The 27979-nt window shown below is 45.5% G+C and overlaps 1 protein-coding gene across 1 annotated transcript; it reads right to left on the bottom strand.

Annotated features, from left to right (window-relative positions):
• On the bottom strand, positions 1 to 27979 carry FGF9 (fibroblast growth factor 9). The gene is made up of 4 exons (XM_076328106.1): positions 27958 to 27979; positions 27282 to 27567; positions 20599 to 20702; positions 1 to 847 (listed from the first exon to the last, which is right to left on the bottom strand). Exons 2-4 carry the CDS (start codon positions 27556 to 27558, stop codon positions 602 to 604), a joined length of 627 nt encoding a protein of 208 aa, XP_076184221.1. The 5' UTR covers positions 27559 to 27567; positions 27958 to 27979; the 3' UTR covers positions 1 to 601.

The following is a 27979-nucleotide window of genomic DNA, read 5'->3' on the forward strand; positions in this document are numbered from 1 at the left end:
TCTATAAATAAATTTAACTTTTTATTTTTATTTTTTTTACTAAGAGGTCTTTGCTTTAAACTCAGTGGGGTGAGACCCAGAGAGCGATTAACTGAAAAGTCTCTTGTTTAAGTAAGACTGCACCCTCCATGCCTTTGTAAAATGCAGCGTACACTTGAGCAGGCCACCAGCCAAAAATCCTGATGAATCAAAGTATGGCAGCTATGCTGATATATGACGAAGTACAACTGATCAAAAATTTAAAAGCGTGTCTATTCCCCAGCATGCATCAGGCCTTCCTCCTCCTCCTCCCCTTGGCTCCTCTCTCTCACGCTCTCACTCCCATTCATCCTCTCCCTTTCTCTCTCTCACACTCACTCTCTCACGCTCCCTCTCGTACTAAATCAAGCGAGTGGGCATAGGCTCTCCTCCAGGAGGACAAACCTTTAAGTGCAGAACAAAATCAGCATGTTCCATCCAAGCCTCCATCATACATTATGCATGCGACAAAGTTTGGCAACAGTGGAGCTGATGTGATGACACAGCTAATCAATAAGAACCCACCGCATGAAACCTTTATAGTGGTTACTTTTTAAGGGCTCAAGTGAAGGAATTGTCTTTGTCAACTTTGGCTTAAAATATCCTTATATAGTTCTGGTACTTTCTCAGGGTCCACTGGTCTAGGTAAAAAATGTGTAAATTTTTGATGCCGTTTAGTCCTAGTCCCTTCTCTTGGAGTCCCATCTTTATTTAACGCAACGTAGTATCGTCTTCCAGTGTCCACGTGTTTATATAGATTTGATGAATATGTGTTATACCAGTTTTCTTCAAACTGCTCTCTGAATACACACTCCTGGGTTAATTTTTCCTATGGAAAGAAAAGAAAAAGCAGTAAGGAGATAGATAGCCACAAAAATAAGCTATTTTTAAAAGAATTACTATTTTCATGGCTTGAAATCTGTACCTCCTTGCTCAATTCGCAAAATGAACCATTTCAATATTCCTAGTTTTAGCTAAGTAAAGCTGCATTGCTGGCTATTTCATTAAGCAGTCACAAGGGTGGATAACTCTATGTGAAGCAAAAATGATTCTCCAAAAGCCTCATTGCCCAAATCAAAACAGCAACAACAAAACTGAAAACAGATATTTTAATTTCTGATCATTCCCAAGCAGCTCACAAGACATTACTGGACTTCTATAACTAATTGCTTCAATCGTGAGTGCAGGCATTCAGACAAACAGATATAAATAAAGAAAACTAGAACTGGTTTGCAGGGCTGTAATACAATTTAGGGCCTTAAAATCTCTATGTCCTTTCATTGCATGGAGAACTTGGTACATTTCATTAATTTAAAAAGATAAAATTTACTACCCTTCGTTTGGTTTATTATTTGTAGCACGAAACCACAACCCAAGAGAGCTTCAAACAGGAGCACAAACCCCACGTGCCGAGATGAAGTTAGGCAAGGAAACTCCTCCAGGCTTGCTTTACTAGGGTTGTCCTCGTGTCCTGTCCTACTGATGGGACCCACTGAAGACATCAACCATTCATCAGATCCCCCTGCCACAGACTCCCACTCCTTCCAGTTCACCTACTTGTTCAGTCTGTGTGTGCCCCTCTACATCCTTTTGGTCTAAATAGATGGGGTTTGCTTAAAAAGCAGCCACCTGATAACCAGATTCATTTTAGGAAGGACTCACACAAGTGACTGAGTAAGAAGACTTGAAAAAAGGTGATGAGCTCTAGCATGGCAGAGCTGATGGAAAGCTGGGAAAAATAAGCCTGGAAATAGTCTTTTCAGCTGGCACAAAAAATATAACAATGATAATTTAATACATTTTTTCGTAACAAGAGTTCTCACTTGAATAACACTCACATCTACCAAATTTAGCTTCCAGCTGAGGATCAATTTCTAATTATTACAAAGCTCCACACAACGCAGACTTCTGTGCATGTGTTTTATAGACATTAAGTCTTAAAACAGTCCTTTTAGATAGATACACAGAGAGGGAAAACGGAGACCAAGGCCCAGATGCAGCAAAGCATTTATGGCACCTAAGCCGTAAATGTGTGCCTGAACACAACTAAGGAGCCACAGCTCAAGTTCCAGTGCCCCCCAAGAAGCCACCATCCATGGCTTAATCCAGGAGCCTCCCAAAACCCACCATCACCGAAGCTTGCAGCTTGCCCTGGGGCTGCAGGCACCTTTGGGGCCACTTCTGCTGCTCGGGACTCAGCTCACAACCCTTTCCCAAAGCAACATGCTTCAGCCCAGATGTTTTGCTGCTGCTTTGCATGGCAAGCACGCTGCTCCCAGGGTAGAGCTCTGCAGCCAGCCGGGGTTGGGGACCAGGGTCCCAGCCCGGTCCAAGGAGCCCTATGCACCTTACAGGAGTCACCCAGGAACCATCCCACATGGGGAGAGCAACCCCTGCACACACGGGGAGAGCAAGCCGGCACCCCTCTGCACCCCTATGATCTGGGTACTGGGCTGCAAAGCCAGGGTCCTCCTCAGTGCCTAAAGGTTTGGGATTTGGAGGTTTCTTCTAAATTCAACCTGTGGCAACTCCAATAGGCAAGAAAGGCAGCAAGCAAGCAACTTCTGACTTTCTGTCTGATGGGCATTGGGAACCTCTTCACCCCTCAGAAAGGAGAAATCCACTACAGGACCGGGTGTGGGACGTTGAACTCTTGAGTATTCACTACAGCAGTGGCCACGTCCCTGTGTGGACCTGGGTGGCTGCAGCTTGCACAGTCGCAGGAGCAGCCTGTGGTGGAGGAGAAGATGGCACTCCCATCCCTCGCACTCTCTCCTGCACTTCGACCAGGAGACTTCCCTCCCTGTGGGTCCAGCTGAGCAGCATGTGTGGAAACGTGAGCATGTGTGCAGGCCCGCTGTATATAACAATTTATTTTAGAGGTGTTTCTGACTATAACATTTTTAATGTGCAAAGTAGCTCAAACACAGCAACTTTTCCATGTCATAGGGAAAAGAAGCACAAATCTGCTTACATTAAATCCTCATCTATGGGCCAGATCCTGCAACCTCCTATTGATAATTGCCTCTATGTCCTTTGACAGCTAGAAACTGCAGCAGTAATGAATATTACTGGACCTCAGCATCAGCTGAAAGTTAGACACATTGCAGTAGCCCCCTTGTACAGCCTCAGCCTACAAACTATTATAAAAATTATTCAGCTGCTATAAAGATTATCTTTAAGTAGAGCTTTCATTAGTGTTTTATTCTGCATGAGGTTTAAAATCACTTTTTTTGCTTTAAGGCAGAAGCAGATGCTAAGGGGTATTATATGCTGGGCCTACAGGTCCATGGGGAAAGAGAAACTAATTCAAATTGTTTTCCTGCTCTCAGAAGGCAGGAACACATGACAAGCACTGCAGAAGCACTCCCTGCTAAAAATAGCAACATTTTAGGAAGATATTTCAGTCCTGTCTTGAATTCATTAATTATTCACTTCATCTGCATTTTTTTTAGCATCATCATAAATTTCTATCTTTGCAAGAACAGTACTTCCCCATGCCCCAAAGGAGAAATTTTAAAATAGCCTCTCTTTATCTGGCAGGTTTGATGGATCATGACAGTGCTGTGGTACACTTAACTAGAAGACCTTGAATAAGGGCGTTTGCATTGTACTGCACTCTAGATGAGTTCAATGGATTTGAAGCTTACAAATTTAATCTTTATTTTACAAGCTTATCCTGTTTTTACTTTTCATCCTCTTACAACACAGCTACATCTCTTTTGTCCTTCATCAAAATTCTCAGAAATTCATGTGTAGACAGTAGGCAAATACTTCAACATGAACTTGACAGAGCAATCGGGATGCAGCTTCAGATTTGTAGGGGCACTAATAACCACACTTTCAGAGAAGTGAAATAATTTCTTTATAAATTTATCAAACCATTTCCTTCTAGGTCACCTAGAAATTCTGGTTGTAGTCGGAGACCACTGGAGTAAATCGGTGTCGGCGACTTTGGATCAGGCCCTGTGAATAATGTGGGGATCAAAACCCCAGCATATCCTTCTTCCCATGCCCCGGGAATGCCCATTATCCTTACGATAACGGCTCACCTACTACCACGACAGACAGAAACCAATACCCACTAGGATGGTCATCTATGTACCACCACAACACTACTTAACACTAGTTTACACTCACATTTTGAGCACACATGCCTTTATTTAAGCCAGAAATTAGCATAATACAGGGGTGAGGCTGGTCCATCCTGCCAACAAGCACCTTCTTGCCTCACCAGTTTAGGATGGGAAAGTCTTGCTGAAAGCCAACTCTCCCAGTATGGGAAGGAGATGGTGTTTCCTGATCACAAGTGACTTACATTTCCCCTTCTGGCTGTGACTTTTAGAAAGCCCTTGTACGCACAGTTGAAAAGCAAGATTTAGCCCTAGAATACAGCAATTTTTCCATACTGTTATTCAAGCAACTGATTTCTCTATCATTTTTCCAGTGCCAATATTTCCTTGCACCATACTTAATGTCACTAGACATCTTTGTGGAAGGCTGACACAAATACCAAACATACCCAGCTGGAGCAGCTGTGGAAAGTAACCTGCATTCCTGTGAAAAGGGAGGCTGCCTGCCTTGATCAAATCATTTAATTCAGGGGCCAAATAAGGAGGTGACCTCAAAATTATATAAATCAGATGTTGCACCACATCCCACATGTTTTCTATGAGGACTGTTCATAGAGTATTCCACTACAAAGTGATTGATTCTCATTTTACTGCATTTCCACGCTTTACCTGTTTTTTTTAACCTGTTATTTAACTCGGAATGTTCAAATTGGACCTCGCAAGGTCCTGCACCCGGGTCAGGGCAACCCCCAGTATCAATACAGGCTGGGGGATGAAGGGATTGAGAGCAGCCCTGCCGAGAAGGACTTGGGGGTACTGGTGGATGAAAAGCTGGACATGAGCCAGCAATGTGTGCTCACAGCCCAGAAGGCCAGTCGTATCCTGGGCTGCATCCAAAGAAGCGTGGCCAGCAGGTCGAGGGAGGGGATTCTGCCCCTCTACTCTGCTCTGGTGAGACCCCACCTGGAGTACTGCATCCAGCTCTGGAGCCCCCAGCATAAGAAAGACATGGACCTGTTGGAGCGGGTCCAGAGGAGGGCCACGAAAATGATCAGGGGGATGGAACCCCTCTTCTGTGAAGCAAGGCTGAGAGAGTTGGGGTTGTTCAGCCTGGAGAAGAGGCGGCTTCGGGGAGACATTCTTGCAGCCTCTCAGTACTTAAAGGGGGCTTATCAAAAAGATGGAGACAGACTTTTTAGCAGGGCATGTTGCAACAGGACAAGGGGGAATGGCTTTAAACTAAAAGAGATTTAGACTAGATAGAAGGAAGAAATTTTTACGCTGAGGGTGGTGAAACACTGGGACAGGTTGCCCAGAGAGGTGGTGGATGCCCCATCCCTGGCAACATTCCAGGTCAGGTTGGACGGGGCTCTGAGCAACCTGATCTAGTTGAAAATTGCAGTGGGGGGGGTGGACTAGATGACCTCCAAAGGTTCCTTCCAACCCAAATGATTCTATAATTCTATTCTATGATTCTAAATAATTGAATTGTGCAAAGATGCACATATCCCAAGGGTGGAAACCTAAGGCAGATTTAATTCAGAAGCCTGCTAACACCAGGTCAGTGTTAGCAAGCCCAGAACCCCTTTCCCTTCCTACATTCTCCACCATCTAACGAGGGAGAAAAATAATTATGTTATCCTATTTCCAGGTAGATTGATTAAAAGTGAGATTGTAAATTAACAGATAGTTACAGCCATCACAATGGAAGATTTGCCAGCTTGTTTAAAATAGATATCCCGGTGAAGCAGCTAATTGGAAATAAGTGGAAATAGGCAAAACACATGTACACTGCCCAGAGAATGGTTTCATGACTCTGAAGAATGGTAAGACATTTGTGCTGCTTAGCAGATGAAAGCACAGTACAGGGTTCTGCATAAAACACATCAACATTCTTTTAACTTTCAAATAACCTTACAGAGCTAAAACTCCAATTTATTTTGTAACCTGACAAAAGGAAACCTCTTCAGACTATCATTCCTAAAATCACAACAAATATATTTCATGTCTAGCTAATTATTCTGTTCTATGCTACGGATAGTTTTCCCTTTTGCAATGTGCTACACTGATTCAATAGAGACACTTCACAAGAAAACACCTAATCCAGAAGTCCAAACAACTATTAACAAGAAGTATATCTGGTGTAGTCAGCACTTCCTACATACCTGCTGCACGTTATCACCATGTTAATCCACCCTGTCTTAATAAAATCATGTTTAAATATATAGTCTCCTAAATAAGTTCATGCAAATCCTCATTATGGCTATATGACATTAATAAAAACTGCATATGTAGTGAAGAGAAACAACAAAAAAAAAACCCTATTATCTTCCAAAGTTGTTTTCTTTGCTGTTCTGCCTACAAACACATTTTACATGCAGTTGGCCCTTCCCATGCTGTAATGTAAACAGCCTCTAGAACATACTACATTCAGCTAATAATTAACACTCATCCAGAGTTGTCATAAATAAAGATGTAGTTTAGCATTTGCCGTGGTGTTGTCTGATCTCCCACGCTAAGCCTGTTAGTCTCTGGCTGAGTGGACAACCTCCAGCCACAATGAGAAGCCAAATACGGGTGTCCAAGCAGCGCCACTTTCCTTTCCAAGTTAGACAGCAGTGTGAGGCAAGCCCTGCACATTGAGTGTCTGACTTGTTGAATGTCACAGAGTTTTCTCTGAACTGTTCTCCAAGCAGTGTTTTTTCAGGATTTTGTTTGTTTAATAATTTGACAGAACATGGAAAAAAAGAAGGAAAAAAAGTCTGCAAAAAGGACTAGCAGACTTTTTTGTGTGTTTGTGTCAGTGCTTCTCCACGAGCACTTCAGAAAGACAGCAGGAAACCCTGCAGGGCTAGAAGACAGACCAAGCAAATAGCCAGGCACCCACACTGCCACTCACATGCATTTCATATTCCATGGCACTTTTTATAAGATGAGGGAAATCAGGCAAGGTGTCCCGGCAAAACCACAGTTGGGCAATTGCATTCTCCCTACCTGAGGTTCACCTTGTACTTTCACAGAGATGGAGTATTCATCTTAGCTTCTCCTCCTAAACTTCTAATTAATTTGTATAAAGTTTTTATTATACATAAATCCCTACTTACCAAAAAAAAAAAAGTGTGACTGTTCTGTACTGCTGCCATGGAGCAGTTATGAGAGTGCTTAAAGATTAATATCTTTCATACAAAAAGCTTGTAAAGTTCTCAAGACCTGGCAGAACCTGGTCCCCTTGGGAGTGTTATCATCAAAAGCCACAGTAGCTACACAGATACAGACACTGTGGTGCTTCCATGTCCTGATGAAGGCAACAGAAAAGCAGAGTTTCCTGAACAAAGCAAGCGGACTTCAGCATCAACAATAAAATCCCCAGAGACTGTCAGTACAGCAGGGATTTCATTGCTTCTCTCTTTTGCCCCACTGCCCCTCTTTTCCCACTCCCATGCCCTCCATACCATCATGGACCTCCTCTGGACAGACCAGATTGGGATCCAGCACTACGCTACCCCAGGGTTGTTTACAGAGCTCTTCTGACATGAGCTGCAGGAGGATGAGATGCCAATTAGGCCTCCATCCATTTTTGCCACTGCCAAATCCACAGCTCTTGCTTTTACTGATATCCACTCCTTTGAGATTTCAAGTTTGCAGCATCTGTCAAGCTTCAAGCATGACCTCCTTGGACATGAAATCATTACAGGAAGAGCAACCCCACTGTGCCTGAGCTCGCATCTGCCAGCACAGGCTGCCTACCAGCAGCCATATTTATGTCCATAAAGGTTTGATTTAGATCTGCCCAGCCAAGTGCATTAGATGAAAACTCATTTTCACCTAAACACCCAGGGTCTGCCCGTGCTGCTGTTGGAAGTCATGACAAAGCTCCAGGGACAGGCCTTGGGCCAAGTAAGCTCTCACAGCACCATTTCTCTGGAAGCTGAAGAGCTTCCTTCTCTGTCCCACAATGGAGCAGGACCGGGATGAAGTCAACTTTTAAAAAACAAACAAACAAGCAGGTGTGTTCCCCTCCCTTCCGTGCCAGCAAGTCTGGGCCCACACTGTGCCATTTACTAGTCACACTTCTGACCTCTATTTTATTTTTGGTTTCCCTGGCACAATCAAGAACTGCAGTCATCAATGTTATCTAAGCATCTAATTCATAACGCTTGGCTGAACCCTTCCAAGAATCAGAAAGCAAGGTGGTATGCAATCTGATACGGGGGCCGGAGCCAATCTTTAAAGAAGACAGGAGAAAAGTTCCCATCAGCTTAAATGGAACTTGGATCAGGCTTGCAATGATAAAAAGGCAACAAATATTTTAAAACACTAAAAGAACTATTTCAGGCACGCCCAGATTTACTGAAAGCTGTAACTTGACCTACCCCGGCTCCCCACTCCACAAATTCTCTTCTATCAAAAGACAACGTGTATGTCAAACCAGGGCTGTTATCCTACAGCTACACACACACTCTTCAGCCTGAAATACTAGTTAAGCTTTTAACCGAATAGAGATTTTTAACTAAAACATGCTTTCCTTAAATACAACTAAGATGGAGCATAGCATCTTAGTGTTTTACCAGTATTTTTTACTTTGTGTTGTGCTTCTCTAAGCACAGAATGCTGGGTTAAAGGAAAGAGCCCTCCTTTGGCAGAAAGTGCTGCCTTTTGCAGGAGCAGCTGAACTCACACGCTGAAAGACATTATAAAGTGGGTGATAAAAAGTACTTAATCTGCATGAGTCTCTACACTCCGTGAGTACCACCCAAACTGGATTTATCCATTGCTAGAGAAGCACCTTATCCCTCAGCTACAAAGTGTCATAAAAACAGCAGAACGCTCAAGGCCCTTTATAAAACACTTTGCCACAGGGACCAAATAATTATAATACATATGTAGTGATAAAAATGTACGCTATATAAAAGTACTTCATGTTTTATTCTTTCAGCAAGATGATTTGATCAAGGACTGATGAACAAAAGCCCATCTCTATATTTTGTTATTGTTTTTATGTAAAGCTACCTGCTAGGTTCTAGCTCAGAGGACAGGGACATTACTGACCAGAGTGTCATTCTGGATGGGGATCATCAAACAAACATCACAGACTATCACATTTTGGAAAGATCCAGTCCTCCTCGCTGAAATGCCAAACATCCACTGGAGTCTTGGAAACCAATAAATTTGCCAGAGAGATTTTAAAAATCTACAGTGCTTTGGTGGGCAGTGCAGCAAAGGGCTGGTGGTACTCTAAGATCTTTACTCAGCAGGACTTGATTGCATATTTGGTTTCAGTTGTTTAAAAATGAGGCCTTTTAATTTCCCATCTTTTTTGGACACAAAGGAAGGCCAGCTGCTGCTGAAGAAAACATGTCACATTTGCCCTTTTAGACAGCAGTGCTCCTCTGTTGGCAAACATTTCTTATAAGCAGTCTCTCCAGAGATGACTCTTTGGACACTTCCCCCATTCCTTTTCCTAGAGGCAACCCCACCATGAAATAATGGATCTAGATACACAATTTTTAGTATTTCACTTTCTGAGTAGGACAAAAAAGATCTCCCTAAGATTTCTCAGAAAATCCACATCTTTGGTGCTGCTATGCCCTGACTTAGGTTCTCAGTGATACAGCTGACCCAGCCTTTGGAAAACGCTGGAGGAAGTTGGGTGGCTCTGCTCCTCCACGAGCCCCCTACTCCTCACACACACATCAGTGGAGCCTGTCTTTCAATGGGTCAAACTTTAGCCGTGCAGTTAATTTCAGCTTTAATGAAAGAAGTTGTCAATCTGTCTGAAAAAAAAAATAGATGTATAATAACAACTTCAACAGAATTGGTGATTGAAGAGCTCAAAGACCAGGCAGTTGGTCTACCAGGTACCAGCAGCACACAGACCTTCCAAAGAATTCAGATTTTTAAAGTATAAAGGAAAAAAACCTGATGATTTGGTATAAGCTTTACCACATTTGTATTTTCTAAGATGACTCAAAGGATTTTCCTAAAGTCTTCCCCAATAAGTTTCCTGTTCTGAGTCCAGATTATACACTAGATGCTGTCCTAGGGAAGGCATCAGCAGGCCAAAATTCCCTTGCTATTCAAAGGCAATAAACATTTACATGTTAAAAGACTGTCTTTAGATTGCAGACTCTTACAGGCAGGAACCCTGTCTAGATTTAGGTTTTTTAAATGACGAATACATAGAATCATAGAATCATAGAATCATTGAGGTTGGAAAAGACCTCTAAGATCATCGAGTCCAACCGGCAACCCAATACCACCATGCCCACTAAACCATGTCCCTAAGCGCCTCATCTACACGTCTTTTAAATACCTCCAGGGATGGGGACTCCACCACTTCCCTGGGCAGCCTGTTCCAATATTTCACCACTCTTTCAGTAAAGAAATTTTTCCTCACGTCCAATCTAAACCTCCCCTGGCACAACTTGAGGCCATTTCCTCTCGTCCTATCGCTAGTTACTTGGGAGAAGAGACCGACACCCACCTTGCTACAACCTCCTTTCAGGTAGTTGTAGAGAGCGATGAGGTCTCCCCTCAGCCTCCTTTTCTCCAGGCTAAACAACCCCAGTTCCCTCAGCCGCTCCTCATAAGACTTGTTCTCCAGACCCCTCACCAGCCTCGTTGCCCTTCTCTGGACACGCTCCAGCACCTCAACGTCCTTCTTGTAGTGAGGGGCCCAGAACTGAACACAGTAGTCGAGGTGCGGCCTCACCAGTGCCGAGTACAGGGGCACGATCACTTCCCTACTGCTGCTGGCCACACTATTTCTGATACAGTATTCTCTACTGAATACAGTAGAGCTCTTACCTTGATCGGGGTCTGCTGACACAACCATAAAATTAATCGGTGGTTTTACAGGAGCAGGTCCAATCCTGCTTCCATTAAAGTCAATAACATTTCAACCGTGATAGAATCAAGTCAAAATTTCTCCTGAGTCACAGTTACAGTGCCTCCATAATTGTGTTAAATTTGAAGAGTAAAATTTAGCAGATTAAAGATGCACAGCCTGGGCCAGACCTCAAAAGCATGCAGCATCCACACCAGAAGCTACGTTTTTCCTCAGCAGCAGCCGTGGAACACAGGTATAAAATCTGATCTTCAAACCAAAAGTAACAGCAGAGGTCTGCCTTTATAAAAGGAATGAAAAAGAAACCAAAGGGCTTTATAACAGGGAGGAAAAATGGATTTGCACTGTAACAAGCTTTATTTCTTAAGCTTTTTGAATGCAACACAAATGAACTGCGTTACTGCACATCACCAAATCAGCCTGAGCACATTCAAACTGCAAAGCAAATCTCAACCTAGACAGAATCCCTAATGAAGTCCCCGCAGGGCAGACTTTTTCTACTCTGTCTTTGAAAATGATGAATGGTAAAGTGGGAAAGAGTGCCACGTTCACATCCCACTGGCTCCTGAGTCAGAAACAGAGCACATCAGATCTTTATCTGATACAGCGAATAATCCCCAAGCATATCTCAGTATGTCACTGCTGATGATGCTCTTCAACATAGTATTCTCAGATCAGCTGAAGATGCTGAACCTTTTCACACCTCCATATCGTTAACACAGCTGGCTCCAGAAACATTTGGGGCTGCAGCAACTGGGGAGCTACACAACTGCAAGGAAGTGAATCTGAAGACATTCAAACTGAACATGCCCAGCACTTGCTCGCTGGGTAGGATTCGGGTTTGCGATGCAGTTATGCCACTCTAACTACCTGCTGCCGACAGCGCCGTACTCAACCCCTCTCCCATCCCGCACTGCAGCTGAATCCTACACTGAGCGCTAGTCCTTGCCCAAACAGGCAACAAGCCAGTTCAGGGAGCTAAACTGGCAGAGAAGCAACCCTACAAAAAAAAGGCAAGCTTTCTTCTGTGGCTTTAAATCCCTAAATTAGCCTCCTGACAGGTCAGATGAGTGCTGGTGTCAGAGCAAGGAAGGAAGCAGAAGCACACAGTGGAGGCAGGGAATCAGGACTACCCTTTCTGGAAGGGGGTTTCTGCAAGGTGTTAGATCACCTTGGCTGCCTCCTCAAGCAGCACCTCTAATCTCCCGGTTTTGTAAGAATACAAAATTCCACACATCTTTGATTAGGGGAAAGCAAATCATTAAATTACAGTTCGAGTAGGATCTTGCTTTACAAAAGCTTAGCTTTATACACACATACATATATATATCTCATTTATGTAGGAGATATTCTAACACTTTCCTGTCCCAGGCATGTAGTGAGAATCCAAGTTCAGCACAGAATTGCAGACCAAGGTAAGGAGATCACTGAGGGTTTTCTCTCATATAAAATTATCCTCAGACCTAGTAAGCATCTGGAATGAAGTCCTCTGAGGAAAATCAAAGACCTGAGGAAAAGTGTAATATCTATCCCACAGGACAATATTAGCAGGTATCCCTCTTTGGTGACAGGTGTTATAATCTGTGAAATTCTGATTTAAAAAACAGACTGAAGTTTAGTTTAGTAAGAACTGCAGTAGTTTCAGTTTCACACAGAGCTTTCTCCCAGATTACCCAGTGTTAAGTGTATGGATTCACCTACCAATTCTTCCTATATCAGTACCCACATCTCAAAAGACCTTTATTTTCTACAGAGTCCTTCATACCTTGCTATCATTTTGCTGACTGGGTTGCAGTTCCTGGTACCTGTGAGGAACACCATTTAACAGTACCCAGCTTTCAGCAAGGCTGCCCATCCAAATTCAGACCCATTCAAACCAATTCATTCTTGTCTCTATTTCAAGGACTTTTTTTCTCTCCTTGGCGTTTACCTCAGTGTATTTACAGAGGCCAAGAGCGTACCCTCTCAGTTTTCATTCTGCAGGCTAAATAAGCCAAGATCTTTAGACCTTATCATTTGATAGTCTTTTCATCCCTCTGAACAACCCAGTAAGCCCTTTCTTCACCTGTTCCTGTTTCAATTCATCTTTAACACAAGTAACCATAACTGCTCTTTGCATTTAAAATGGATCCTACTACTGCTGTATGCAGTTGCACCGACAGAGCTCTCCATGAGCCCCACATGTAAATATTTTGGGCACTTTAGGTCACCAAGTCCCTTCTGTGAGGCAGCCTTCTGTGCTGAAAATACTTCCCAGCTTTGCAACATCTGCAAATTTCAATAACATACTACTATTTTTTTATGACAAGATGTTGAATGTCCCTAATAAAAACAGGGAATGAAACCAGCCCAAGGACCAATCCATAAAAACTCCACTAATAGCTTCACTCCAGTCTGATGCTTTTCAACACTCCCCACTGCTGTCTTCTCTTCAGTTCTTTCACCATCTATCATACAAGTCTACTAACACCCATTTTACCCACTGTAGCAAATGCTCTCTTCTGCTGGGTCACACCTAACACTGCCGTGCAGATCAGCACAACCATAATTCCAATTTCTAGAAAAAGAAATTCCCACCAAAAATAAAATACTAGGCTTGCCTGAAACTATTCATCCAACTTCAGTACACCCATCTTGTATGTACTTTCAGGCCCTCCTCTATTCCTTCATTCAAAAGCGTGTTTCTATGCCCCGAGCACAACCCAGGTCAGACTGACAGCCCTGCAGCTTCCTAGGTCGTACCCCCGGCCAAATACAAACCACACAGCCGGAGGTCCACAAACACTCGAGGCTGGCAGACACCTGCATTGCCTTGGAAAGAAGCAATCCCTTCCTCACCCGGGCTTGCTCTCACCTTTGCACCACATCTTGCAGTGACCTGGAGGGGAACCACTGTGGCTGAAGACAGCCCTTCTGCTTGGCCAGATTGTTTTCCAGTTCCCTGCTTCAATTCACTGGGCAGCAACAGAAACACTTGTGCCAGCAAAAGGGAGGGGATGGATGGTTGGAGGGAAAATAGCAACTTCTTTTAGCAGTGGTGTCAGCTGCCCCCGCTCCCTTTGTTCATCACACGACAGGGAATCCCCCAGCCCCGTATTACCACCCCAAGGAGTCTATCAGAAATACTGGCTAGCCCAGTTAGCAGCCACATTCAGACTATATTGCATTTACACTCCTGCCTGAATACACCATGTTTGTAAAGAGTCCTGTTCCCTTTTCATTTATATAGCTTAAAAAGTTTTTGCCTTATATTTTAGTACATGTTTCAAGGCCCCAGTCAGCTTTATTGCAGCAATTTCCATTTTATCCCTGTGCTTCTACACCTCTAAGACAAGTGCTTTTTTGCAACCTGCCCTTCTCCGATTCCTCACAGACCCTCTGCCAAGCGCCCACAGCCTATTAGTCTCCAAATCCTTCCTGGCAGTTTCACCCGTGCTGGGATACCGTTTCCACAGGATTTCTGCACCTCTGACAAAGTTTCAAGTTTCCTTCACATTCCGAGCCCTAAGCACCTTTTTGAACTGGTCCTCTTCGGATCCCAAAGTTTGCCCTTTCAAATTAGCTACAGGCCTGCTTCTTGCAACTCTTCTGCTTAAAGTGGATTTACTAAGGAAGACAAGAGTTGCTGTTACTGCTAAAAGACACCATCGCATTTTTGATTACGGGAGTGACAGGTTTTCCTGAGCAATGCTGCTCGTGCGGAAAGCCTAACCACTCCTTGCAACTCAGCTGCCCGAGGAACTGCCCTCTGCCTCTCCACCATTTGTACCATTTACCAAAAGGCACTTTATTATTTTACATACAAGCAGAAGGGTGTTAAACCTGCTGCTGTAGCCGTTATCCCTCCTGGGATTTGACCACTCTCAGCCTAGAAGTCTGCATCTTCACTCAGGGAAACTGCATTTAATTCTCCCTCCAAAAATTGTACGCTGCAATTGTCCTGTTTCCAGGCTCACCTCAGCCACAGGCACCTGTGTGTACACTGACAGACAGATAATCCAGATTAGTAAAAAAAATCGGTCTGAAGCATATGGAATCACTTTAGATCAGAGGTGTTTAACAGGAAAGTGTGAATGATATTGCAGGGTAATTTATTTATCTATCCTATTCTTAGATATCTGTAGTGACCATATACTTGGCCCAAATGTTGTTCCCAACATGCACCTTCAACCTGTTTTTTTCTTCATGTTGTTTCCGTGCACCTTGACCTACCATTTGAAGGGCTGAACAATTCCCTTCCCTTATTTGCACAGGAACATAAAAGGTATTTTCAGAATGCAGCAAAACAAATCCTTACCTACACCAAGCAATTTTCAGTAAACTATGAAAAATTGTCCCTTTTTTGTCAAAAAAACCTTCTGTTCACCCGTCTTTGTAACTACATAGTCCTTCCAGGACTATGGGGACCCAAATAAAAGCACAAAACACTGCAGGTGCAGCCCTGCTGGGACAATAAAGAGGCATATCGTCACCTCCCTCCACACACTTACTGGGAAAACATGTTTCTTCAAGGACACTACTCTCTCTCTCTCTCCCCCCCCTCTCTCCTCTCCTTCACTCTCTCCCCAGTAGTTTTAGGAGCAAAAGGCAGGTTTAGTGTCCCAAAAACATTGGGACAAACAAGTTTTCAGTTAATTTTTTGAAGGACAGCAATTTATTACCTTGTTATAAGCAGTCCTAAAACTCACTTCGCTGCACACACCCTGTAAGTCTGAAACCCAGAGGTGAGGAGCCTCCCTCCCTGGCTCCAGATCTGGGCTTTTCGACTCTGTCCCTCCTGCTCTGTGGCGACATGAAGCCTCTCTCTCTCTACCCTCCCCTCCCATCTCCTTCCAAGCACTCCTAGCCCTCTCCCCCTTTCCCAACAACTCCACCATCTCCACCTCTGCCTTCCTCCTCCCCCCTGCACAGCTCCCCTTGTAGCTGCTCCAGATTTTCCAACTCCCAATTTTCCTTCTAAGCATCCAACCTGAGCTGCCTTTTGCCACCCGCCAAGGACACAGGGAGCAATGGAGACACCAGCATTTCATAGAATCATAGAATCATAGAATGGTTTGGGTTGGAAGGAACCTTTAAAGGTCATCTAGTCCATCCCCCTGCAATGAGCAGGGACATCTTCAACTAGATCAGGTGGCTCAGAGCCCAGTCCGACCTGACCTTGAATGTTTCCAGGGATGGGGCATCTACAACCTCTCTGGGCAACCTGTTCCAGTGCTTCACCACCCTCATTGTAAAAAATTTCTTCCTTATATCTAGTCTGAGGAGAGGAGTGGGGCAGGTCCGTGTCCATGGGAGATTTGTGGGGCAGGGATGCCAGCAGTGGGATGTAGCACAGCTCTCTACTGCAGGAGAGCCCAGGACAGCAAGGGCAGCTGAGGCGAGGGTGTCCCATGGTCCTGCTGTGCTTGAGGTAGCACAGGACCACCTCAGAGGACAGCCTGCAGTGCAAACGAGGGGCACCCTGTGGTGTGGGAGCTCATCACTGCCTGCCATGTGGGTGCCAACTGTTGATATTCCCAAAGGCTGCAGTGCAGGGCAGCGCAAGGGTGGGGACAGCCCATGAAGGCATGAAGGTCATGGGACTGATCAGAAGGACCTCCCTCACTCCATGGCATGGCACCGAGAAGCACGGCTAAGACACATTTGCTAACACTCTTGCCCAAGGTGTTGGCAAGAGCCATTTGGCACTCAGGAAGGAAAAAAATCTTCGTGTCTTGTCTTAACACCCTTCCGGTCCTACCTGTAGTTTGGATTTTTCCTCCTCTCCAGTGACAAGCACAGTAGCTGTTGTGAAACACGATGAGTCATAGCTACAGGCTGCAAGGGGAAGGCAAGGTAAAGGGAGAGCAGGAACAGAGAGAGATGGGAGGGAAAGCTGCTGTCACTAACCGGCCTCCAAGTCATCGCTATGTAGCTACCACTGGCTTCTCTGCAGTACCACGTACATATATCTTCAGCTTTCCCTGGCTAAATCTGTGGGATGAAGATTGTTATATGTTGTTATGTTATATGTTGCTGCCTGAGAGCAGCATAAAAGTCACTGTGTTCTTTTAACCAGAAGATGCAGTAGGAACTGCCTCCTGTAACAGTGGCAAGTTGGGAAGAGTTTGTCAGGCAGCTAATCTAGGAGGAAAGCAGCACTTTGAGAAGGCCAAAAGGAACATGTCTGGATCAAGATACACTGAAACTGCCTTTACTGTTGCCTTTCATAAAAATTGGCAGTGATCACCCATCCTGGCTGCTCTGCTTTGCCATATGTCCCATCTCCAGTGGCACCACAAATACGCTGGGAAAAATCTTCCTGTGCCAAATGTTTCAAACACAAATATAGAAGGATAGAAGTCTTTTAGGTCACTGATTTGATTCACACCCAATATATTTTTCATGCAGTAATTTGAATATAAATATGATAGTGTCATAGACACGGGGCATCTATTCCGGCAGTGTCAAGTGCTGCAGTACTGAATGCCTGCAGAAACACACCTGCTTAGATCCACAATGTTGACGTAGAGCAGGACCAAGTATTTCTTAGGTTGCTATTCAGTTGTGCATGGGAAACGGTTTTCCCACCTTAGAAAACACGTTCACAGCCTTGTAAGTGTACCTGCTCCATGACAAAGCTAGTGCTATTCATGGCCCTTAGTGAAGAAACCAAGACAGAGGGACCCACCTCCCAGCACAGGCAGCACAAGGACAGCTTGCTGGTGCTACAGAACACTTCAACTCAAGTGACCACTTCGCTTAACTCAGGTGAAAAACTTGAACCTCAGTCTATCACATATCAGTCTCAAAACTAATTTCAGTTAAAATGATCTTCTCTCTCACCAGAAAGACAATTCTGTCTGGCAGAATTGTTCTGGTTCAAACTGCAATATTTATTCCCATCAGAGAACTTCATTTTCAATTAATTGCATTTTTTTGACCAAAACCAAAACACCGTCACTTAAAAATGTCCAGCCAATTCTGCAAGAAAATCTGCTCTGAGGCCTGCTTATCTCAGTGTTTCTACGAGAGCTGACAGTTGCTGAAATATAGGCACTAGGATTGCTAGTGTTGACAAGGCTTTAAAGCATCATCATGCTGAGTAGCCATTAGAGGTTATATTTCATTGGAAGTAATGTAATTCAATTACCATCACTCTTTAGTATGTCCCATCTCTGGAGGCTGACAATAAGCCATATCATCCATCAGATTTTAACCTGAACTTTGCATTCTGGCCCTATAGATTGCCAGTTCTCCATTATGAATGGCTTCATATTTTTAGCGTCATTTCTTAGGGAAAAGAGGTTATCCAATTATATTGTACATCCATCTGCCTGCCTGTCTGTCCTTCCTTAGCTTTTCAACCAGTTTCAATCAGGAGGCAAAGGTCTTCAGGAAAATTAAGTTCCTATCAGTTTTGCGACTAATCAGAGGCAGGGTAAAGAAGAGAAATCATTTGCACGTCCCATTTGGGAGTGGTGAGCAATGTAATCCCTGCAAACTGACAATCCGGTGAGCATGGACAGCTAACACTGTCTCTTTCTCCATGCAAGAAACACAAAAGGCTGGGGAATTTGTGCTACTGCAGGGACAGAAGGTCAGGGACACCCATGCCAGACTGAGACACAAACCCCTAGGAAAGCAGGCTCCTTTAGAACTGCTGCTCATGGAATAACTATTTTATTAACGCAGTGAGCTTAGTAATTTACAAAGAATTTCTTGTGCATGTTTCTTCAGCAAAGAATGTTTTGAGTAATTCACTCTGACAGTCAAACATATTGCAAACACAAAATATAAATTGCACAGAAAAGTGATGTAACATTTGCTTTCCCAGGTCTATGCATTTAAGCTCTATCAATAACCACATTTTCTTTTTCTGAATATCTAAAGTGTAGAGTAATTGATTCACTATGTTTAGCTGTTTAAACGATTACTCTTACTGATGATTATCAACATTACTGATTCATATTACTGTTGTTGTTCTGCCTTTTGGCTGCCTAACTGAACCATAAAAGCACTCATGACTTCACCAGTTCTTTATCCCATTCATCAGCTGCACAAGGATTGTGACTTATGACAGCTTACTCACTCCTCACAGACAACTTGTTTACATCTGTCATTGCATCCATTCCCTTTCTCTCTTCCTCTCCATCCTTTCAACCTTCTCCTCCTCCATATTGCCATTTATGCTAAATCCCTTTTCTTTGGCCTTTCCCACTCACTGGTTCTCATCTTCTCTACATCTCCCCTTCTCCCATGTCCACACATTCTCCATCCCAGCCTTGCCCCTCATTCTACCACCTCTTTTTCTGCCTCCCACATACACTGTCACAATCTCTACCTTCTGGCTTCCTCCCCTAGCCTGCTCTTCGCTCAGAAGACAGTCCCCTTCCCCTCTCTACCTTCCCTCTCTCACACAAAATGTTACTAGAAAGGAATCACTGAACCTGGACACTCCCATAAAAATACGTCTGCTGGACCTTGCTGGTCTCGCTTCCTCACACTCTTCCATGGATCATGTATATGGAAGCTGGACTTCCCTCTTATTCCTGTTTTCACCTGCCCACTCATCACCATCTGCTCATGTTTCCTCCCACTCTCACTGCTGTCCCACTCAGTTCCCTCCCCACCCTTTTCCCAGTTACCATTACTCCCCTCTGACACCGGTATCTTCAGCTACACCCAAAGCCACTCTCTATCACTTTAACTCCTTTTTGAGTATCTCTCTTTGCAACGTTTACATCATCAGTCGACCATTGTCACCTTCTCCGTGCTTCTAATGAACCCCAGTGAATACACAGCCTCCCTTCACTTCAGACATTTGCTTACCTTTCGAACCTGCCATCCTTCCTCAAATACAACTGCTTCTCTAGCCCTTGTCAACTTTGGAGGTTGATACTTTACTGCTAGAAGAGGTTGACTTCTACTATTTGGGGAGTTACCTGCTCAATTTCAGATGACCCGTGCCCATGATCTACCCAGGGTATGAACCCCAGCACTCATTAGATGTCTAAAGTATTCCCAGGTAAGGGTCATGCTGCATACACACAAACACACACACACACATATGCAGGTAGGCTGGTTTGCCAGTCTAACCCACATCTGAAATACCAAGTTTTACTCCTCCCTCACACCCATTACTCACTCCTGCTGCCATCCCGCAGGGAGCACCAGCTGAATTTTCAGGACAAGACCACCAAGCCTCTTGCCCTCATTCCTATACTTTTTATAATTTTTATCCACTCCTATTTCTCATTTTCTCATCCACACATGCCACCCTTCACCACCCCCTCTACTTTCTTTTGTCAATTCCTAGAAAGCTCTCTGCCTACACACAAAAGGCAGGAACTTTGTCTCGTTTTAGGTCTCTACTGAAAGGACAGGTTTACAGTACATCCTTTAGTCTTCAGTGACCAGTCTTCTGGCCATCAGTCTCCATTGCTTGTATCTAAATTGTTGTCTGTCTGCATTATTACTCATTCCTGATTTTGTCACCTTTTCCCTCTCCCGTATTCATTATACCACCCACAGGGTCTTGTTTCTAATTAGACTCCAAGATACTTAAAGCAGAAACAGTGCTTGTACAGCACCTAGTGCAACAGGGGCTTACAGGAGCTATCAAGTATTTTTCCCACAGAACATAAGGATCATGACTGCCCAAGACAAGCAGGAACTTACCGAGCCGTACAGTTCCCCTTTCTCATTCATTCCAAGGTAGAGTCCACTGTCGACTCCTCGGATGCTGACCAAGCCCACTGCTATACTGATAAATTCCAGTATACCTATAAAATGCAGGAAAAAACAAACAATGTACACGTTGTTTCCATTGAAAGGGGTTTTTTTCAGATGTGACTGATCCCTGAGCAACAAGCAGCTATTTTCAAAGGTGTTTTCCCATTTTCAGAGTTGTTTGGAGGAATATGAGGAACAAATGAATATATCTTAACATACTTGAACAGTGAAGTCCTTTGAGTGTCTGCTAGAATGATGCATTGCAGACAGCATTAACATACCAAATTAAAAGATTACTCTCAATCTTTCTCATCATTTCTAAACACAACTCTAAATCTCAGTCATATTCTGATTTGCACAAATAACACAAAGAAAAAAAAAACCCAAGTTTTTAGATTTCCAAAATTAACAGTATTAAAGAACCTGTGAAATTTGTCTTCCAAAATAAATTCTGAAAAAATACATTTGAATCAGAATTGTGAGATGAAAACAATGTTACACATGGAACCGAAAGATCTACTTCCAGGCATCAATGAATCAGGAATATGTGGAAAGATTTACTCACAGTATGATCTTCCAGAGGCTTGAGAAATGAAAATCCTTAGTATAGTCCAGAGTCTCACACATTTCTGTCTAGATATTAACCATCTCTCTGGTGTGTTATTTTTTACTCATCTCAAATTTGAAAATTAAAATATTCTAAACCTAAGTAATAGTGTATAAATGATTAAGTCTTCCTGTGCACACAACAGCAAGCTCACACAGACATTTGTGCACTAGAGATAAGAACATTTTGCAGAGAAGCACTGCTTCTGCAGAGCTCCTGAGATCAGCGTCAGCGTGCACGGTACAGCAAGTGTCTGTATCAAATATCAGCTCATCTGGTTCTGAGGGTTTGGGGGTTTTTTGACAGCCTTCCCTGCAAATTGCTTACCTCCTTCAATGAGGATGCTACCAGCCAAACCTTGCATAAATCTAGCAGTCTTGTGGAAAAAAAATGGAAATTGTTTCCTATTTGGGAGTGTTCGTGTAAGACAGTAATGATCTCACAGGAGTTATCCAGCAACGTTCAGAAGCACGCTGCTGTGTTATACTACTTTCTGAGCCACAAAATAAAGCACAGGGTAGCATTTTCAATATATTTTGTGAATTTTCATGTCTAAGCACACCACGTAACTATTTTTAAAGCTTATTGGAAACTATATTTACATGAAATAATAAAATAACAGTATAGTATGTGTTGAGCCTCACGTGGCCAATAAAAAAGCACTTTCATGGATTTTTTGAACAATTAATTTGGCATCTCCCGCAAAATAGTTGAGCACTAATCAATAACAGGCATGAATCACATGAATCTAACACAGCACAAGTTGAAGCCAATAGGGAAAATTTATAGCCAAGCTAATGTAAAGATGAAATGTATTCCCTGTAAGGGACTATTGATCATTACCTTATATATTATTCAGTACTACAAACACCATAGTCTTATTGTTTTGATAACCCTGTTTTAAGACCCGGGCATCTTAAATTATTCTCTACATATGCACAAATCAAAAATACTGGGAGGAAATACTTCGTAATTATGGATTTTTTTTGAAGTAATAAAAAGTGGTAACATGCTGTTTATCTGGTATACATAGTATCTCAGATACAATCAATCCATTGAAACAATTTAAACATCCCCATTATATCTGGACGTGAAATACTTCCAGATTTCTTACTAAGGCTTCTTCTGTAAAGCTTTTACCAAAGTATCATATTACCTGATAAATATTACCAAGCAATTTTAACTGAGGTTAAATCTTATGTTAAGTGTGTAATATACCATACTACAGCTAAGTTAGTAAGTCTGGCATCTTTCTCATCAATATAAATGTAGACTTCAATTGCTGTCCTCATTTCAAATATTTGGGTGCATGCTGCTTAGTGTGTCAAAAGAACAAAAAAGCACTGTCACATCCTATTGTAAGTGCAGAAGATGAATTTAAGGTACTTGGCAAAGCTCATCCACATATTTGAGATCAGAATAGAGACTTGTTCATTTGAAATATTGAAAAGCCTATTCACAGCAAGTTTTATGTGCCATGCTGTTAAGTCCTTCAAAAGATTATCTGGGGCCAAGCATGCAGTCTTACAAAAGTCTTGCCAGTTTAAGGATTGCATGATTTGGCCCAACACTCCTGTGAATATTTTCACTGTATGGTTTCTATGATATACAGATAGTACTTAGGACCTGAACCAGATATTAAAATAGATATTCCTCTTCAAAATGAGGCTGGACCAAATGAAAATCAGGACAGCTCCAAACTTCAAAAGCTAGGGCCCTATTTATAGCTAAAAATGGGGGAGAGAAGAAAAGGAGCGAGGAAATAACTGTCTCAGTACATGGGATGCTGAATATCTTCTTGTCAGACATTGAACATTTTCTTTAATGAAACCACTTCAAGGCAAAGACCCACTCCTCCACAAGGAGGTTAGGAAGAAAGTTTGGGGGAAAGTTGTTCCTTACATGTCCACATCAGCCCTTCACGCACCTTCTTCCACATGATCCAACTTTGACCATGCTGAATGGCAGCAGGACACCAGCCTGACTGTGAAGGCCAGTCCTGCTCTCCTGCCGGTCTCACAGGAGAAAGGAGATGGGTCGTTCACACAACGTAAAATTTCAACTTTCATCTAGATTAGCTCTGGTGAAGAACAGACTTACAGAAGCGTTTGCCTTGGCTTTAAGCAACGAACATCTTTGTAACTACAGATCTTTTTGTTGCTGGTGTTCCACCCTTGGCACATTTTTGTCTTTGGCTATATATAGGCTCTCTTTGTATTGCTGGGTTGAAGCAGTTTAGCTTCCACTGAGCACCCTAACACACCATCAACCAATACGGTAAACAAGCATCTCTGCCAGCCACTTCTTTGTACGACTTATCAGGGAAGCAGAGAGAAGGGAAGCGGCGGAGGACCCGCAGGCAGAGCGCAGGTCGCTGGAGCTGTGCTGCCGTGTGTTTAGCAAGCAATCATTCACCCAGGGAAGAACAGAGGGGCGAGGAAAGCAGAGGCCTTCGTGGCTAAGAAGCTGCCGGGAGGTCAGCCCAGTGATGGGGCGAGGGCAGGGGCTTCCCCGGCGTCCCCCTGCCCCCGACGCCTCCCGCCCGCCAGCCGGGGCTGCGGCGCTCGGCTGAGCAGAGCGCTCCGCCGGGATGCGTCCCGCCTGTCGCAGCTGTCACCGCTCCGCCCGCTCCCCCACATGATGCCAATTAAGAGACGGGAGCGCAGACAGACACAGCCCCCCAGGAGGCAGCAGGGCCCTGCTTCAGTTTCAGGCTCTTACAGCGCCCTTGTCGTCGTCCCCCCCCGCCCCGAGCCGCCCCGCATCCCCTACCCTCTGCAATGCTCAATAGCGAGGGAGACTGCGGGAGCTACTCGGGGCCCTTCCCTCCCCCTAAAACCTGCCCCCCAGTTTCCACTCCCGGGGGCCAGAGCCCTCCGCATGCATCACCCCCTCCCCCCCCGAGTCTGCCGGCTCTCCCCGGAGACAGCACGGGGCGGGGGGGGGGGGGCAACCCCGGCCCCCCGCATCCAGCAGCAGAAGCGGCGGGCGGCCGCAGCCCCCCCCCCCCCCGCGGCCGGAGCCCCCCCCGCGCCCTCCCCGGCCCTGAACCCGCCTCGCCAGCCCGAGAGCCGGAGCAGGCAGGGCGAGTTGGAGAGACGGGAGGGCGGGCGGCTGCGCGGCTCCCGCAGATGATGAACGCAGCGGTTCCTTGTAGCAGCAGGTCCCGGGGAGCGGAGGTCACCTGCTGACAAGCTTTTTTTTTTTTCCTTTTCCTGCACGCTCCTATTTTTTTAATGCTGTGCATGCAGTACTTGTGCTGACGCACAGAGGCACGCCTCTCCGCTGTTACAGAGTTCCTGAATTTACAATGACTCCACTGTCTAGCAAATGCCCTAGACTAAAGGAGACTGCATCAAAAAAAAATTTCTTTTGTCACCCAGGAGAGATAAGGCTTTGATCACCTGAGATCGCATTACGGGGGGGACCGAGCCGGGCTCTCCCGGGGAGCTTTTCTTTCAGAGATGGACATCTTGCTGCAGGAATTGCGAAACGCCAGGGCTCCCAGAACCGGGCGAGTATAGACACACAATATGGCTCGGTTTATTGTATGCAATAGGCACACATCCAACATAAGCATCACAAAAGAATTACTCTTATCTGATGTCACTCCAGAGGTGTGTGAGTGTGTGTGTGCGCGAGGAGGGGGATTCCCACAGGGCAGAGACCAGAGAGGAGTTTACGCGCAGCCCCCGGGGTTTTCTCTTTGTCCTCCTTATTCCTGGAGGAAAACTTCCTTCTGACTCGTCCCCCCGCATACACACACACACACACGCAGGTTTCCCTCACACGCTCGGAGGCCAAGTTAGCCCGCTCTCCCCCGGGCAGCTCCCGAGTTAGGATGCAGACCTTCCCAGGATAATCAAAAGACTTTACAATCACCAAAACCCAAACAGCATCTGCTATTCGGTGACCTCCCGACAAACACAACAGCAATGTCACGGCACCGATACAAAAGCACCAAGATCCCTTCCCCGCCCCCAAATAAGCCGGGAGCCCCGACGCATCCCGTGGCTTTGCCGTGCCCGGTCTGCCCAACCCGGACTGAGCAGGGGCATCACCGGCGCATTCCACGGGAGCAGAGTTATCACAAGGGTGCATCCTGGGGAGGAGAGGGCGATCAAGCCGAGAAGGAAGAAATAAATCTATTTAAAGCCAAGGCGCTGCAAGGGCTGGAAGAGCTGCCCCTCGCAATCGTCAGGTTCCTACAACTGCGGCTGGAAAGCCATTTTTAAAAATAGACGCCGCGAATAATGTGGTCACCGCCGCCTTGCGAAGGGAACAGCTGGCGGCCCTCCTCCGGGGGCGGCGGGGGCCCGCGGGGTGCCGGCCCCCCGCAGCCCCGGCTTGCCGGTGCGCGCAGCGGCGCGGCCGCCCTACACCTGCCGCCGGCCCCGCACCGCGCCCGCCTCTGTGTGCCCGCACCCGCAGCGGGCAGGGGGAAACCTGCGGCTGTAGTTCTGCAGCTACGCACGGCGTCTGCCTGTGCCAAGGAAAATGCCTAGATGCACAGTTCCCCCGTTCCCTCATTGCGCGGCTGCCTAAAACACTTTCCGCACTTTTTCTCGCCAGCAAGCGTGAATATTGCGCCCCCGGGAGAGCCGCGACGCTCCCCCCCTCCCTCCCCCGGGGACCCCGGGCGGGCGGGCGGCGTGGGAGGGAGGCAGAGCCTGGAAGCAGCGTGAGAGTGTCAGGGAGCAGCGGCTGGCGGGGGATGGAGGATAAACCTGCGACCATGCGAGACTCGGCCCTCTCCCTTTCCCTCCCCCCCCCCGCCCCTTCCCTTCTGCGCCCTTTGGAGATCATCTCCTACAACACCGGTATTATCTAAACAGCTTCACAAAGCAATAAAATACAGTTTAGATATCGTTCCACATCTGGCATTAAAATACGAAGAGAGAAAAAAAAATCACCACAAGACCTTGTTTTTACGACCGAATTTAAGTGCTGTCAGGTTGGTTCACTCACAAGTTAACTCCTTCCAACAGCTGGGAGCGTGGCGAGCTAACCTGGCGTATTTTCCTCACCCCTCCTTAAAAAAAACAAAGAATCAGCTCATCCAGGCTGTTTTAGTTACTTTCGTACATTCAATCTGCCGGGCCTTTAACAGTCTCCCTGGCAGCAAAGAAGCTCCAGGCCCACTTGACTCGCGTGTGCGTGTGCATGTGTGCCTGTGTGCATGCACAGGCTCTTAAGAGTGGCCGAAGCCACGAGCCCTCCAGCCCTCGCTGCTGAGTCACAAATAGCGTCCCCTGGAAATGAAATCCAGGGAACGCTCTTTCAAATTCGCTGCCAGCTTGACACGCCACATAGCTGGGGAAAGGCAGGTTTTGGCGCAGGCTTCCCGGCGGGTTACGGGTGAGCACGGACCCCACCTGCGCTCCCTCCTTCCCGGGGCGCCGGGCACCGGCAGCGCCGCACGGCTGCGGGGCCGGGCTCGGGCGTGCGGCGAGCCCCGCTGCGGATCGGCGGGCGCTGCCGGTGAATCCTCGCCGAGAAGCGAAATAGGCTGGGTTTGCAATTCAGGCAGTTACTAAGGCAGGTAATCGGCAGAGAAAACGAAAGAAAAGCCCTCGTTAATTCGCGTACAGAACGACAGCCACTCCCTTCAGGAAACTCGGTGGATTTTAAATTGTAGTGGTTAATGATTAAAAACCCTTTAAACTCGGGAAATCAAATCATTCAGCAGAAACGTCCTGAGCAAAAATTCCACCAGCACCGCCACCACCTCCCGGTACGTATCTGCTCTTAAGCAGAACTTGGGGCTACACACACATCGCTACCAAACACCCGGCGACTTCGGCGAGGGCTCCTGCTCCGCTGCGGTGGTGCCGCTTGTGTACATCTGCAATCCCGGACACATTCATTTTTTCCCTCGGCGGATCAGCCATCAGCACAAACCCCCCTCCCCGCCCGCCTCGCACCCCCCCCCCCCCCCCCGTCGTCGTCGTCGTCCCCCCGCCCGCAGTTCTGCCCCATTATTTCATCACATGACCACTAAAGGGTTAAGGATAATACCTACCAAATCTGCTGTGGTCTTGCCTGGTTCCCTGGATAGTACCATTGGGGAAGATTTCTAAATGAAATCCAGTCCTGCAGTATAGCTGCCTCCGCCTGAGGATCCCCTTTAAATGGTCCAAGTCCGTGACCGCAGGCCCCCTGGGTAGCCCACCTGCCTCAGACTGACCCAGGTGGTCACTTAACAAAACCGGACTATCCACCGGCAAAACGGGCACATTCCCAAAGGGTACTGCATCCTGCACACCGAAATAGTTCCCAACTTCACCTAAGGGAGCCATCAGAAGATTCTGCTTTTAGAGAATAAGAATAAACAATAATGATGGTGCCAAACCCAGGAGATATAAGATTAGGTATATTCCACTCCTCTCCTCTCCCCTCCCTAGCGCAGTTACAGAGAAAATGTTCTTTCTTCAATCCATTAAATGCATAAATAAAAGTAATATTCTGTTTTGACTGGTACAGGTTCAAGGTCAAACCAGTTAGTCTAAGAAACCACCACTTTATACTCACACACTGACATATTTATAAACATATAGATGTGTATATCTATATAAATGCATATATCCCCAGCTCTTAGCAAGCAATACGGTCTTCAGCCCATCCAACTGTAATAAAGAAAAAAATCCGTAGTTTCTCCATTTGGTTTAAGATAAGAATGACCATAGCAACTTAAATACCTAGGCGTTATAGGGATTTTTT

This window comes from Aptenodytes patagonicus, chromosome 1 (assembly GCF_965638725.1).
Source record: "Aptenodytes patagonicus chromosome 1, bAptPat1.pri.cur, whole genome shotgun sequence".
In the NCBI taxonomy this organism is placed as follows: Eukaryota; Metazoa; Chordata; class Aves; order Sphenisciformes; family Spheniscidae; genus Aptenodytes; species Aptenodytes patagonicus.

What these genes read in the sequence shown, in the direction of transcription:
- FGF9 (XM_076328106.1), bottom strand. Translation starts at nt 27,558, where the DNA reads ATGGCTCCCTTAGGTGAAGTTGGGAACTATTTCGGTGTGCAGGATGCA. An exon ending in GCAAGACCACAGCAGATTTG is followed by an intron (nt 20,703 to 27,281) that starts GTAGGTATTATC and finishes TGCATTTTATAG; the next exon opens with GTATACTGGAATTTATCAGT. An exon ending in AAGGGGAACTGTACGGCTCG is followed by an intron (nt 848 to 20,598) that starts GTAAGTTCCTGC and finishes TTCTTTCCATAG; the next exon opens with GAAAAATTAACCCAGGAGTG.